The 15,171-nt window shown below is 33.2% G+C and overlaps 3 protein-coding genes across 4 annotated transcripts; 2 read left to right on the top strand and 1 right to left on the bottom strand.

Annotated features, from left to right (window-relative positions):
* Positions 1-2,159: 2,159 nt before the first annotated feature.
* LOC105784033 (pentatricopeptide repeat-containing protein At1g62350) lies at positions 2,160-4,193 on the top strand. The gene is made up of 2 exons (XM_012609794.2): positions 2,160-2,647; positions 3,573-4,193. The coding sequence occupies exons 1-2, from the start codon at positions 2,300-2,302 to the stop codon at positions 3,987-3,989; spliced, it is 765 nt and encodes a 254-aa protein (XP_012465248.1). The 5' UTR covers positions 2,160-2,299; the 3' UTR covers positions 3,990-4,193.
* Positions 4,194-5,927: 1,734 nt separating this feature from the next.
* Positions 5,928-13,267, top strand: LOC105783887 (protein CLT1, chloroplastic). Of its 2 annotated transcripts, XM_012609590.2 has the most exons (10): positions 5,929-6,543; positions 9,105-9,250; positions 9,766-9,803; positions 10,335-10,450; positions 11,244-11,343; positions 11,421-11,456; positions 11,543-11,593; positions 11,996-12,122; positions 12,395-12,520; positions 12,721-13,267. In XM_012609590.2, the coding sequence occupies exons 1-10, from the start codon at positions 6,107-6,109 to the stop codon at positions 12,885-12,887; spliced, it is 1,344 nt and encodes a 447-aa protein (XP_012465044.1). In that variant the 5' UTR covers positions 5,929-6,106; the 3' UTR covers positions 12,888-13,267. The 2 variants fall into 2 exon arrangements, with proteins under 2 accessions (XP_052482521.1, XP_012465044.1); XM_052626561.1 differs by lacking the exon at positions 11,421-11,456 and having other exon boundaries at positions 5,928-6,543.
* Positions 13,268-14,155: 888 nt separating this feature from the next.
* LOC105783917 (splicing factor 3B subunit 6-like protein) lies at positions 14,156-14,781 on the bottom strand. Its single transcript, XM_012609630.2, has one exon. It carries the CDS (start codon positions 14,660-14,662, stop codon positions 14,288-14,290), a length of 375 nt encoding a protein of 124 aa, XP_012465084.1. The 5' UTR covers positions 14,663-14,781; the 3' UTR covers positions 14,156-14,287.
* Positions 14,782-15,171: the final 390 nt, after the last annotated feature.

The following is a 15,171-nucleotide window of genomic DNA, read 5'->3' as shown; positions in this document are numbered from 1 at the left end:
ATTTAAATTATCTTTCTAGGATAATTTACAATTATAATTATAATTATTAAGTCGAGTTGAGCAAAATATATATAATCAATGTTGAATTAATAAATAAAATATATTTAAAAACTATGCATATAATAATATTTAGTTTAAAATTTTAGTTGAGTAACTTTTCATAAAATGTAAATTATTTTGGGGTAATAAAAAATAAATTCTGAATGTGATAATTGTTTCTATATTAAGAATTGATTTTTTATTTAAACTAGTCCTTGAAAATGAAAATCCTAACGTTCAAGCCCCAAATAATAATTTAACCTTTTAATTAATATGGGCTCTTTTATTGTATCCTCTAATGGATTGGAAGGCTCTTTTAACACACTTAATTTTATGTACAAAAAGGAAAACAAATGTTTTTTTTTAATGAATGAATAAGACATTGAAATAACACCCTTTAGAAAAACAATTAAGCTATCATTCCAACTCTACTGCTTAGAAGTAGTTTATGTACTCTGATGTTTGCTATTTGGAACCGTCACAACTTTATTAGGCTCAGTATCAATCTAGGAATTTATTAAAGCCACTATAGAGTTCATCGAATCTAAAAGAGAGACCTTAGTGTTTTCAATAGTCATAAAACGCTCGTCATGATCCTTAATATATAGTTTTATTAAGAACCTGACCTTTCTAAATAATAGTGCATTTCCCAACTATCCCACACATTTTTTAGATTGAAATACTAGATTCAGAATTCGTCGGGTCACCAATCTACAAAGAATCATCATCATTAATCCCAATATGATCCCTAAAAGCCATTGCCAAATGCTTCGTAGAATCAAGCACGTTTAAATTTAGAGTTAACTCAATTTAAATAAGACCTTTAAAAGTTGGATTATAGTAAAAAAAAAACTACATTTAGTCAAAATTTATAGCATACCTAATTTATTTATGTTAATTTATGGACCCAATAATTAAAAAGAAAAGGAACTAAATGTTAAAATGTAAAAGAAAATTTATTTTTTGAATAATCACATTATAGGTTATGATTATAGTCCATCACCAACTCATAAATAGAAGGATAATGCGCTTCAGTGCACTCGAATCCACGTCATTCTGTATTGACAACAATGTCATGCTAATCGAGTTAAGACTCAATTGACAAAAGAAAAAAATTAATTGAACCCAGCCGTTGAGTTAAATTTAACAATCAATTTAACAATCAGTGTCGGAGATAAAAGAAGAAAAATGTTTGGATTTAGGTTTGCAGATTTGTAACATTTAAAGTTGTTTCGTGAAAAAAACTGAACTATAAAAAAAATAGGAAAGTTAGCTTTCAATCGGTGCAGGCGGTGCATCAGAGAATGCCATACAACAATGATTTTTAATAGCATGGTGACTTAAATGAAAATTTTTGAATAGTTTAATGATCATTTTGTAACTTTTTGAAGTTAAATGACTAAAACATAAACTTATTAATAATTTAGTGACTTTGGTTGTAGTTTAGCCAGTATATAAACATGAATTATGGGTTCACCGCGTAAAAGAAAATTTATTACAGTACTCTTTCAGTTAATTACGGAAAGCATGCACTAAAACCACGAGCGAGGAAACGAACAGCTAGTGGGGACCACATTTGGAGCACTTATTCGCTCATTTGACAGTTGTTTTTAGCTCACATACAACATTTTTAGGTTGATAAACCGGCCCGATCGGGTCGAGGTCCGATTTTGAAAAAATATCAAGTTGAAATTATTTTTAAAGTGTTATAAGTGTAATTATAAATACATGATCGAGAAATCATAAGTATCAAATTATTATAATATGGATTGTTTAAAGAATTAAAAAGTATAATTAAACAATTATAACATAATTGGAATAAGAATAAGTACGAGTCCAATCCATACTAAAACTAACAAATTAGATTAAAATCACGTGATAATCGCACATTGTGAGATTTAGAGACCCACTCTTATAATTGCGTATGGTGAGTCTCAAACTTGAGTACTCGAGATCCAAGGTCTCCTTCTTTATTAACTAATAAAAAAATAAAGTAAATTATATTAATAGTTACAAAAATATCACTTAAGTATTTGATTTCATCTTTTTATCAATTAAATATTAATAACCCATCACGAAGACTTAAATAAAAATAGGAGTTAGGAAACGACCGCCGGTAAAACAATTTCTTACCGTGAAATATATTTTCCCGGAAACTAAAAGCCAGTGAGAAACCAAAAGCTTTTAACTCGCACTTGCTTCAATCAGATGCTAAGCCTTCGATTAAAAGGCTAATTCCTCGTCGAGCTTACTTCAATCTATGCAGCGTTTAACTCGCAGCCTTATAGCCAAAGCTCGTGCCTCGTCGATTCGGTTGCTTTTACACGATACTTCGATTGAAACCCAAAGGCTCGCCTTGGTTCGCTTCTACGTTTCGGGTTCAGCAGTAGCAGTCTCCTCTTCGAGCCCGAGCTTATCGATATGGAGGCGGAAGAAAGAAATGACCAAAGAGGGGTTGATTGCGGCCAAGGAGCTTAAGCGCCTACAATCCAACCCGGTCCGACTGCACCGCTTTATCCTCTCCCATGTCTCCCGCTTGTTAAAGTCTGATATTGTATCTGTTCTCGCTGAGTTCCAAAGGCAAAACCAGGTTTTTCTCTCCATGAAGGTACTCTTTCTGTTTGTTTAAATGTCCCAAAGAGAAGGAAGGACAATAAAATAATAAAGAACTTCTAGTTTTAATTTCTGGGAAGATGGATAAATCTGGTTTAAGAGGAATTAATTGTAAACGTGATAATCTTTTCCATATAGAGGCTACTAAGCAAGTACTAAGAGAAGGAAGCATAATGATGGGTGGAGCAGTTTTTCTATCCATGAATGTATTCTTTCTGTTTGTTGAAATGTCCCAAAGAGAAGGAAGCATAATAATAATAAACTCTGGTTTAGGAGGAAGTGACTGTAAACATGATGATCTTTTTTTCACAATTTTAGAGGCTACTAAGCAAGCACTATATGCATACATTTCTTACTAGTTTTAATCTTGGGCTTCTAATTTAAGAGAAGGAAGCATAATAATGGGATAAATCTGGTTTTTCTAACCATGAAGGTATTCTTTCTGTTTGTTGAAATGTCCCAAAGAAAAGGAAGCATAAATAATAACAACAAATTTCTATGTTTAATTTGCATTGTTTATTGATTTGTTCTAATTGGTGTATGTTAAAGGGTATTTGATTATGAATGAAGGTATTCTTTCTGTTTATTGTTGTTTTGTTAATTTGCATTATTTATTGATTTGTTTTGTTAATTTGCAAGCACCTAGCATGCTTCCACTCAAATTCTAGCTTGCATTATACCGAAATCGCCAATCAATGTTACTTGGATTTTTCCTTTTTTCTAAAGTAAATATTTGTTTCTAATATATATTCGAACCTGGTATGAGGTATAGAAAATTGAGTGTTGAGCATTTTCTTCATGTACACATAACTGGTTACGACACTCACTCCCGAGTCTGAATAACATAGATGCTCATTACTCATTAACTAGGCTCAAATTAGATGCTTGTTAAGTTATTCTATCTCATTTCTTTTTCTCAGTTATATGATGTGGTGCGTAAAGAGATATGGTACCGGCCGGATATGTTCTTTTACAGGGATATGCTTATGATGCTAGCTAGAAACCGAAAGGTAGATGAATCAAGGCGGGTTTGGGAAGATTTGAAAAAAGAGCAAGTTTTGTTTGATCAGCATACATTCGGAGACCTGGTTCGAGTATACTTAGATAGTGGATTACCGTCGGAGGCCATGGACATATACGATGAAATGAGACGATCCCCTGACCCTCCTTTGTCGTTGCCGTTTCGAGTAATCCTGAAAGGGCTCATTCCTTATCCGGAACTGAGAGAGAAGGTCAAAGATGATTTCTTGGAGCTTTTCCCGGACATGATTGTGTATGACCCACCAGAGGACTTGTTCGAAGATCGAGAGTCAAGAAGCGAGAGTGAAGTCGAGTAGAGTTTGCCGGTCATTTGCTTAAGAATGGATAATAGGGTTTTGGGTTAGAAGCCGATGCAAGGTAAGAGAGGCACACAACAGTAAGCATATTTGGATGTTATAGTTGATATTCAAATTCATTGCAAGATATCCTATCCCTTTATGTGTCATGTGTAAACTTAATATTTTTCATAAATTTTGGTTGAATCAGTTCAAATTAGAAAATTCTTGTCCAAAGCTAGGTCGAGAAGATCATTAATCAAGTTAGTCAGCATCGTACCAGTAGATGTTTTAGTTCTGATATGTACTAGTGTCAGCGTGTTTCGTTGTACTGTCTCAGGTTTATCGGTATGGGTTAATACATATCAATACATATCAATACAGGTACTGGCTGTAAACATTCGAAATGCTTAAACTAATTGATATCAATTTAAAACCAAAATTGGGCGAAAGACCGTACCATTGAACAAGGCAAGAATACCTTATAGCATTGAGTCACAACAAAAATGTGCATGTAAAATGAGGGCAGGTAGGGCCGTTCGATTATCGCAATATGGCAGACAACCGCATAGCAACCAATCAAAAAGGAAAATTAGAGAAAAACCAAAAATAGAAGGAAAAAAAAGACAATAAGGAAAAAATGATTGAGCTATTTATTTTTATTTATTAATCTTACTAAAGAAACCTTTATTAAATTAAATTTCCATTTTTATTTATTTTACTCGGTTGGACACATGGCAGCATTTGACATGGTCTAAGAGATGTCCATAGATGGTTGTTTAGCTGGTCACCCAATGACTAGTCTCCCGTATATTTCATACCACACAGGAGGGTCATTCACCTTTGATCGCTTATTGACTCCCCTATCAAGTCATCGACTAATAACGAGTCCTCCAGTAGGTCACCTGTTATCAGCGGCACGCTTTTATCCCTAAGAGGAGATCACCAAGAGACTATTGAGGCTTAACAACCTCGTATTACTTCAACAAAAAGAATGTTAAAGCAAACTCACGAAGTACTATGCTTGATGACAATTGACATATAAGAGACCTGCCACCTATCCAACCACATAGGTAGACCACCATTTGTATTGTCAATGACGTGGCTTTTCCAAGCAAGGGGACCTTCTCCTTATATATACCGCAACACACGATGTTGAGCGGATGCTTCTCCTTCCAACTCTTAGCTCACTTAAGCTTCTTACCCTAAGTGCACTACAACCTCCTCTCATTCTCTTCTCTCCTTTATCCTTTTCTTATTTCAACTCTCCATCTATCTCAAGTAAACCGATTCACTTATCACCAACACCACCTTCTTCACCTTTGCTCCTCTTTGTTGATTAATCAATATCAACCCTATCATCATTACAATGTTATTATTCATTTACTAGCATTATTATCGTTATAATATTATTGAATAAATTATTTTTATAAAAAAACTATTACCATTTTAAAGAAAGCTCTTTAATAATATAAATAGAAATTTCAGTTAGTTTTGCAAAATTCTATTTTACCATTTTAACAAGAGGAGTTACTTGGATGGATTGGTTGGGTTAAATATCAATTTATTTGATGAACTCTATATTTTAATAGAGTAATTAATCCGTTTGTTAAAATTGATGCAAATTTAAATTTTTCTAACTATTTTTATGTAAAAAGCTTTTCATCGTTAAATAAATATTAATATATAGAGTATTTTTATTAATATTCTAGGGATATCAGACTGGATTGAAAAATTACATGCATGATAATTGATAAGTACAATTATATTCATAAATTCAACTATTCGGTCGTTTAAGTGACTTAAATAAAAATTTTGAATAGTTTAATGACTAATTTGTAATTTTTAAAGTTGAATGGCTAAAATATAAATTTACTAACAAATTGGTTACATTAGTTGGAGTTTACCCAAAACAGAATATAACGATAAATAGAAATGAGTAACAGTTCCCAGAGAAAGCTTTTCACTTGAGTACGTCTACTATAAATGTCAATTGTCAAATCATGTATTTTGTATCAATAGAAATCTCTCTCAGCTACAAATTTCTCAAAATTATTTGATCCTTCAACAAAAAATCCTTTATTTTCTCTTTGATTTTCCGCATTTAATTTCTTTGTTTTTCATATAAATCAGTCGACATGACTTCATATTACCGCCGTTTAACAGTCGGACCTACGGTACTGAACATTCCGGTTCAACCGCCGACGAAGTCAAAACTTCCGGTCTTCCCTCCGCGCCGTCCCTTCAACAACATCATCCAATCGTCATTTGGAATCACTCTGCGATCAAGGAAGTGTTGGAGAGTGGAGGCCACTGTGAGGTCGGCGGGAAGATCGGAAGGCGGAGATGGCGCGAAGAAGGTGGGACCTGGACCTGGACAAGGGCCAGGGCCGTGTTCGTACTCGGTTGAAGATCGTACGGTGGAGGTTGGTAGTAAGAGGGATCGGACGGTGGAGGTAGCGGTAGCAGTGGCGGTTACAGTGGTGTTGGGAGTAGGGAATCGGGTGTTGTATAAGCTGGCTTTGGTTCCTCTCAAGCATTACCCTTTCTTCTTGGCTCAACTCGCCACATTCGGGTAACCATCAAAATGTCGTTATTGAAAATTCTTTATTTTTTATTTTTTATTTATGAAAGAAAAAAAAAGAAATTTTTTTTTCTTTCTTGTTCAATGTGACTGTGTTATTGGAATTTTTTTTACTATTGACAGAGCATTGTTCGTTGTTTCCACGTCAGTATTTGTGTTTTATTAGGTGTGCTAATAGTGGTAATCGAAAACTACCCTTCATGTTCGGTGCGCGCGCGTTCTTCCTATTTTTTAGGTTAAAATATGTTTTAACTCCTTATACTATTTGTACATTTATAATTTAGTTTTATATTTTTATTTTTAAAAATTTAGTCTTTAATTTTTAAATTTTAAAATTAAGGTTCAATTGTTAATCCCTTTAAAATTGTTTTATTAAATTTTCTAATGTGACATTTTATTTTGAATTTAATAAATGAATTTAAATGGAATTTGACATGCAATTTTAAATTCAAAATGTAAGAAAATTTAATTTTAAATGTAGAGAAAATATAGAGACTTAAGCATATTTTAATTTTTTTTACTACTGACAGCTCCAAAAGTAGGTGAGCTAATAGTGTTCAAAATTTTAGTACCCACATATTTTTCTTTTTGTGACCGGACGGTAGCCCAATTCAGCTTTGGATAAAATAAGATTGATTAAATCGTAACCAGGGTCCCCTCCCATTGTCTTTAAATTTTTAATTTTGTGGTACTTTTGCATTTAAAAAATTATAGTGATCACTTCAAAATTTATAATTTGATTATTTTTTCATATAGGTCGTCCAATATATATTTTTCTTTTCACCCCAGGTTTTCTTTGTACAAGAGAAAAATGTTTGATGTCAATTTTATGTTACGATATTTTTTAATCTTTTTATGTTCTGCACAATCTAGAATGTTGATTAGTGGCCATCAATGGTGACTTAAAAAGGCTTCTTAGATGAATTATTACAAGGCAGTTTTTTATACCCACTTAAATTGATTAGAGAATATTCTTTTTTTAAGAGCAATGGTGAATTTAGCTTTAGAATATAAAAGAATATGTAGAAAGCTATAAAAGCAGCATTGGGTTGCTTGATTGACCCTGCTTATGCCTAGGGAAAAAAATTAAAAGTAATTTTACTTATTTTAGCTGGTCTTCTATACTTGAAAATCTATAATCATGTGAAACTATTATGATTTATATTCATAAATGTGAATTTCAACTTTGAATACGAATGTTATGCTCTTTGTTGAAGTTTCTTAATCTTCTTATTGCCTTTTATCGAGTGGTTAGAGAGAAATATAAAAAGAAATTGTAAATGGTCATTTTGATCTTTACAACTAGTGAGTTCAAATGGAAGAAAATCTATTTGACAAGCGGAAGATGTATATTAAAAAAAGGAATTTTCCACTGTAGAAGAGAAAAAGAGAGGAGGAAATTGAAAGATGGTTTTTTCCATTATAGAAGAAAAAGAGGTTCTGATATGTTACCGTTATTACCTGGACTTATTTCACTTGTGGTGGCCTAGTGGGGTCAGGGTGGTACCTTTGCCTTTACGTTTGACACTGCCCCATCTACGAGTAGCTTTCGTATTTGATTTTGGTTTGTGTGGTCTTAGAGTAACCTTTTCCTTTTTGGCTTTTTATATAGCAAGCAGCGTCTACTTTGGTTTTGAACAAAACTAGTGGTGTTTATACTTTATACCCAAATACAAATAACCTTTAATCTTTTTACTGAAACTAGTCAAAATATTCTTTATTTATGAACCTAATGGTTTAGGTTAGTTGATTCGTGTAATTATAGTTAACGAATAACATCTAATAAGTTCAGAATTTAAATTTCAATATTTTTGTTTTCTCTTATTTCTTATAAAAAACTGTTTGAATTGTAATTGTTGGGAGGAAAATGTATTCCTACATCAAAAACCTTTTCTAATTATTCTCAAAACAAATATACAGACATATGTATATTTGTATGTAGGGCAACAACAATTACTGTTGTAGATGTACGTCTTGTATCAATGAGTAATGATATTAAATTCTTCAACAACTTTGAGTATAAATAATAATATCACTATGCATACTAACTTTTTAGTATTAAAATATGAAAAATATCTTAGATATTGTTTTTATATCTGATATAAATATGTCTGTGTTAGTGAAACCTCAATATAAATACCAAATCAGATATTCAAGAATTATACACAGTCAAATACACACACATATGTATATATATATTTATAGGATTTAAATATATGTTGTTAGGCTATTTTGAATGATATGTTTATAATAACATTTACAAAAGCATGCATACACCAGTGAACATATTGAACCTGTGTAGGTTTGACAGTACCTCTGAAACTTCTGTTATTTTGAAGAAAAAAAATTGAAGTTCTCCCTTGAGTTTTTAACAGTTTCTTTAGAAGTTTAAAGGGAAAGTAAATCTAAATGTACATTTTAATTGAATGTAAAAGCTGCTGATTTTTTTATAATCACTTGATTCCGTTAACTCAAGAGAGCAACAAATTTGTTAAGTGGAAATTTATTCCCTCGTAATACCTCTCTTACTCTTTGATCTGTTGTTTTTACAGGTATGTACTTGTATACTTTTCTGTAATGTATCTCCGGTATCATGCTGGTATAGTCACACACGAGATGCTTTCCATGCCAAAAGCTCCTTATCTTGTTATTGGTCTTTTGGAGGCTCTTGCTGCTGCGACTGGAATGGCAGCTGGAGGTTAGCTTACACTCAGATATTTTTCTTTATTGTCTACTTCACACGCCATAAAGGTACCACGGAGGCCTTTGTTCTAGGAGTCAGATTGCTTTTTGCCCCCTTTACTCAAAAAAATAAGCAACTTAATCTTGTAAGTTAAATCAACAAGCAAACTAGCCATTTCAATTAAAATTTTCATTCATTTCTACTGTTAAAAACTGGTGTGACTGATGGAATAACCAGACAGTTACACATGACGTGCCATATGTGCCTCATGTTGACGTACGTTAACAATAGAAATGGATTAAAATTTTAATAGAATGACTAGTTTTTTCTTTAATCTACTGTAAAGGGACTAATTTGCTCATTTTTTCTTTGGAAGGGCAAAATGCAATCCGACTACTAGTACAAGTTTCTTCATAGTACTTTTACCCTTCAAACGCTAATATTTAGAGAACGTGAATTTGCTGGGAGTAAATTGAATTTAACTAAGTTTTTGGTTATTGTCTTATAACATACATTTTTTTTTTGTTCAGCAATTCTATCTGGGGCATCTATTCCAATTCTGTCTCAGGTGAGGAACATTTACTGCTTATATTCAGATGTTGGGGTGCTTAGAATGTGAGACTGTCCTTTGGGTACCCTAAAAGGTCATTTACTGCTTTTATTGTGTGTCATAAATGTTGCTTTCAAGTATGAACTACTAAAGCAAAAAGTTCTTTGATTTGAAGGTTGATTGTCTCTCTACCTCTATGCCTTAATGACAGAAGGAATATAGTAAACCAAAAGCTATTTGAGAGAATAATAACTAAAATAATCTCAAACCAACCAAGTAGATTTATTACATGTAAAAAAGCAGAACAATTCTGAGAGATTGTAAACCAAATGATTTTTGGGAGAAATAATAGTAAAAAAAATCTTTAAAACATCTAAGTGGACTTGTACATGTAAAGAAGCTAAAAGATTCTGCCGGTAGCTTTTCCTAACTTGAAATTCTTCATTTTATCTTCATCTGATAAGTTTTATTTTGCATTTAGAGTTTGTGAAACTAAAAATTCTTATGCAAAGAACTGAATAGTTTACTTTGGTCTATGACTTTCTGCAGACATTTCTTGTGTGGCAAATTCTCCTGTCTACTATTTTTCTTGGGAGGAGATATAGAGTAAATCAATTACTTGGATGCTTTCTTGTAACTGTTGGTGTTGTCATAACTGTAGCAAGGTAGCTTACAACTGTTTCTAATTGTAATCTTGGTTTCACTCATCCATGAATTTTGCTGGTGTAGTTTCTACATGTTTCCTTTGAATTCTCAATACTTGATAATTTGCCAGTTTTAGTAAAGTAAGGTAAAAGTACCATGGAGACTCCTGTGTTAGGAGTCAGTGTATTTTGTCCCTTTTACTCAAAAAAATGGACAAATTGGTCCTTATACGTTGGATCAAAGAGCCAATTAATCATTTTTGTTAAAAATTTCATCTAGTTTTACTGTTAAAAGCTAGTGTAATTGACAGAATAACAAGATAATGACACATCGTGTGCCACTTGTACCTCATGTTGACTTACATGGATAAGTTTTTAACAGTAGAAATGGATGAAAATTTTAATAGAAGGACCAGTTTGCTCTTTGATCTAACCCACAGGGACTAATTTGTCCATTTTTTGAATAGAGGAGAAAAATGCAATCCGATTTCTAGTATAAGCACCTCTATGGTACTTTTACCATGAAGTTAATTGAAGTCTTATGAGAAGTAGCATAGTCTTATGAAAGCAGTGAAATTTTACACATTTGGGCAAATATGCATTATAGTTGCTGACATTAATTAGATTTTTTTCAAATATCAATCTCCATTTCGGTGGGGCAACCTGTCTGGTAGGAACTGCCCTGGCTGCCCATTCTAAGGAGCCTCAATAATGGTGATTTGAAACACAGTTGCTACCTTTTTATAATGTCTTGTAAAGATCGCTCTTATGCATTACACTGAGACATTTTTACTGCCTACATTTACTTCTGCAGTGGATCCAGCTCTGGTCATTCATTGAAGGAAGCTGGCATATTTTGGAGTCTAATGATGATAGTTTCTTTTTTGTTGCAAGCAGCTGATACTGTGCTGAAGGTTGTTGAATTTCTCAGTGAAATCTTAGCTAATCATGTGCAAGTTAATGTAACTCATTATATTTTAATCATTTGTAGGAAGTAATCTTTTTGGATGCCGAAAAGCGATTAAAAGTACGATGTTTTACCTTTCAAAAGCTCCCTGTAACCCTGTTGATAAAACCGAACATAAAAGGCTCATTTTCTTGCATTTTTTGCAGGGTGGTTCAGTGGATCTATTTGTTGTAAATTCCTATGGATCTGCATTTCAAGTAAGTATTAAGTACTGCGTTACAACAGTGTTAAGTATTTATTTAGGGTTTAACAATTAGGTACATTTTGGTCCCTGAACTTGAAAAATATAACAATTTCAAGCAATTTTCAAGTCAATTGGTTCAACCCCTTTATTCGGACTGTTATATCAATCAGTTCTCAATTCGTCTGATCTCATTTTGTTCCATTAACACCGGTCACATCATCAAATCTTTGACAAAATCAAAGTTTAGGGACCAAAATAAATTGAGTTGCCAAGTTCTAAGATCAAAATGGACCTAATTGCCAAGCTCAAGGGTCAAAAATTATATTATCCCATTTAATTACAGTCTTTTTAAGCGGTCTTTTTATTATGGATCTTTGGTGGATGTTAAAGTGTGATTGTACCATGTTTAGTGCAGGCCTTATTCATTTGCCTACTCCTACCCTTTTTATCAAAACTTTGGGGTATTCCATTTAGTCAGCTTCCAAACTATCTTAAAGATGGTGCAGCTTGTTTCTTGAACATGGGTGGTACTCTTTCAAGTGGTAAGCCACAAATATTTCATTATCTAATATCCTATTTGGACTCGAGTATGAGTATCAGACTCGACACAAATATGTTCAACTATTTCTAAAGTTCCATTTATTTAGAGAGACTTTTGAGGGTCATATTTTTACGAGATTCTTGCACCTGTAGAGGGCTTGAATCCATAGATATTACCATTCTGTTTCAACACAAGCCTTGTGCTGTGACTGGTTTTATGTCTTCAATGGAGGAAGAAGTGATTGATTTTACTTTAAAATTCCTCTCACCGCAGGATGTGATGGTGCGCCGCTACTACCTTTGCTGTTCATTATCGTGAACATGGGTTTCAACATAGCATTGCTACATCTTCTCAAGATATCTTCTGCTGTTGTTTCCTCACTTGCATCCACTTTTTCAGGTAAGTTTTCATTTTCCTCGGTCATCCTTTTTTCGAGATATCAGTTCCCTTAGTTGCAGGCAACTATCTATGTCCAAACTGTCCACGTCTTCAATATAATCACAAGATTTGAACCCGAAGCTTTGCATTGTCTTCAGTATATAACACATCTACTGTTGGTTTGTATGATTGAATATCTATTGCACAACCCTACATTGCAGTGCCGATTTCGGTTTACATCTTCACATTACCATTGCCGTATCTCGGTGTTGCTTCGTCACTGCCAGCCGGTTTCGTTGCAGGAGCAATCATCCTAGTTATGGGGTTGCTTATCTATGCTTGGTCACCATCTGATCCCTCCAGTGCCATACCATCACCATCCAGCTAGAATGTGAGGGAAGCCATTGTTAGATCATCACTTGTCATTTTTTCTCCTTTGGGAATCCGATCGTCGAGCAAGGAGATGAGAAGGTAAGATGAAATAGAATTTTGTCGTTGTATCATTTTTCTACTAGTGAAAGTAACAAAGGAACAGGGTAAAGAAAAAACGAGTGATTTTTTGGTGAGAGAGACAGTCAAATTTAGTGGTTTGAGAAATATAAGATTTAACAAAATACCGTCGCTATTATCCGTTTCGGAGGTTAAATTGTTTTGCCCTTCCAAAAAGGTAGGCTTAATAAGAGAAAAGCAACCTTCGTTTTACAACTCACAGATCATTAGACGATATGAAACCCTAAAGGTGGGTTTACTTGTATTTCTTTATACCTATCAAGTTGTGCCAATTGCATTAATTCTTAAGTTGGGTTAATTTAAAAGAGGTAAATATCAAAATTATACCTGAACTGTAATTAAACCCATAAAACTTAAATTATGGTTCATGTATTTATGAAATTTTGATTTTAATTTGATTGTACATATTTTAAAAAATGAAGACATTTACTTGGTGTTTAGTATTGCTTTTAAGAATACTTTCGAGAGAAAAAAACATTTTTGAGATAAAAACGGTCTTAAACAAGTTACTTTTTAAGAGAAAAAATGCTTTTCCCAATTCAAAAATTGACCCAAAAGTACCTTTTTAAGAAGCTGAAAATTTTAACTAATCCCAAAAACACTTTTGAGAAGCATTATTAAATTAAACCTTAAGATGTGTTTAGTATTACTTCTAATAAGCACCATTGGAGGCAAAAACACTCCTACACAAGCTACTCTTCTAGAGAAAAAAATACATCTTCAAGTTAAAAATTAACTCAAAAACACTTTTTTAAGCTTCATCCCAAAAACACAAACACTTTTGAGATGTGCTAAAGTGAATTTTATTTTCATATCAAATTAATATAATTGTTTATATTAACATAAAATGGAGTTAATTTGATAATGTATCAAAATTTTATGCATAAAAAAATACATATTAGATCAATGTTCATGTATAATTTTAATATTTATCGCAATTTAAATTCAATTAAACTCATTTTAGATAAGTTGGAATCAACTTTAGTTGAAATCAATCAATTCAGGCATTTCAAGAATTACAAATGATATTGTAACTAAGACTTTGTTCAATCGAGTGTTGTTGCCCATCCAATTTGGCATGCTACTTATAACACACAATTGAAATCCATTACCTAATAAGAACAAAGCCAATCTAAAGCGAGTTCATTACCACACAGAACAGCAAACATATGCGATTATCATATTAGGTCGTTAATTCCAATAGTTCATACAAAACCCTAAATTCCCAATTCAAAAGGGGAAAATAACAACAACGAAGCCCACAGATATATTTAGATTTCACTTATCTTTAGTAGAAACGCCGTATTTCTCTTGCATCTTAGCGATTTCCTCTTCCTTTTTCTTCTGATCGAACTTCTTGCTCATCTTAGCTTGCTGGTAATACAACACGATCAAGTACCGATTCGCTACATTGAAACCCGATAGATGATCCACCGCCGTTTTGGCATCGTAGATATCCTCGTAGACCACGAAAGCGGTGCCGCGGGTTTCTTTGCTCGTTCCGATACGTATTTGGCGGATGGCTCCGTATTTGCCGAAGATATCGTACATCTCCTCGCTTGATATGTTGAATGGAAGGTTACGAACGTAGAGCACACGATTGACTTCCGGCGGCAGCCGAGTGTTGGCCTTGCGGAGACTGATTGTTGCCATTTTGGACGGAGGAGAAAATGGGTAGAGAGGTGAAGGAAATTGAAGAAAAAAATTGGGGATTTGAAGGGTGGATTTATAGGCGGAGCTCCGTGGTTAGAGGTGGTGGGATTTTTATGGATGGAAGGATTTGGGTGTTAAATAGTCCATTAAATTATATGGGCTCGAAAGGGGCCTAATAGGGTTTTTTTTTGTCTAATTCGAAATTCATCCATCTACTTTAAAAAATTGATGAAATTAGTCCTTTATTTTAATTTGATAGAATTTAATCCTTTTACTTTACTAAAGTTAAAAGATTAGTTTAGTTGCTGGAACAGGTGTAATCGAACTGAGCCAAAGTTGAATAGTGGTAAGCTTAAGCTCGACTTAAACATCAATTCCTAAGCTTGAGTTTGGCTCGAGATATTATCAAGCTAGTTGACTTCGAGCTTGATTAAACTTGTTTATTAATTTTCGTAAACTCAAAACTCGATTAAGCTAGTTCATGTTCAAGCTCGAGCTGAGTTTGAGGC

Source organism: Gossypium raimondii, chromosome 13 (assembly GCF_025698545.1).
Source record: "Gossypium raimondii isolate GPD5lz chromosome 13, ASM2569854v1, whole genome shotgun sequence".
Taxonomy (NCBI): Eukaryota; Viridiplantae; Streptophyta; class Magnoliopsida; order Malvales; family Malvaceae; genus Gossypium; species Gossypium raimondii.
The sequence above is the reverse complement of the archived record's forward strand: the minus strand, read 5'-3'. Positions and strand labels throughout refer to the sequence as shown.

Excerpts from the sequence above, each read along its gene's own strand:
- LOC105784033 (XM_012609794.2), top strand. The coding sequence starts at position 2,300 with ATGCAGCGTTTAACTCGCAGCCTTATAGCCAAAGCTCGTGCCTCGTCG. Across the intron at positions 2,648-3,572 it reads AGGTTTTTCTCTCCATGAAG|TTATATGATGTGGTGCGTAA; the intron begins GTACTCTTTCTG and ends TCTTTTTCTCAG.
- LOC105783887 (XM_012609590.2), top strand. The coding sequence starts at position 6,107 with ATGACTTCATATTACCGCCGTTTAACAGTCGGACCTACGGTACTGAAC. Across the intron at positions 9,251-9,765 it reads GACTGGAATGGCAGCTGGAG|CAATTCTATCTGGGGCATCT; the intron begins GTTAGCTTACAC and ends TTTTTTGTTCAG. Across the intron at positions 12,521-12,720 it reads ACTTGCATCCACTTTTTCAG|TGCCGATTTCGGTTTACATC; the intron begins GTAAGTTTTCAT and ends CCTACATTGCAG.
- LOC105783917 (XM_012609630.2), bottom strand. The coding sequence starts at position 14,662 with ATGGCAACAATCAGTCTCCGCAAGGCCAACACTCGGCTGCCGCCGGAA.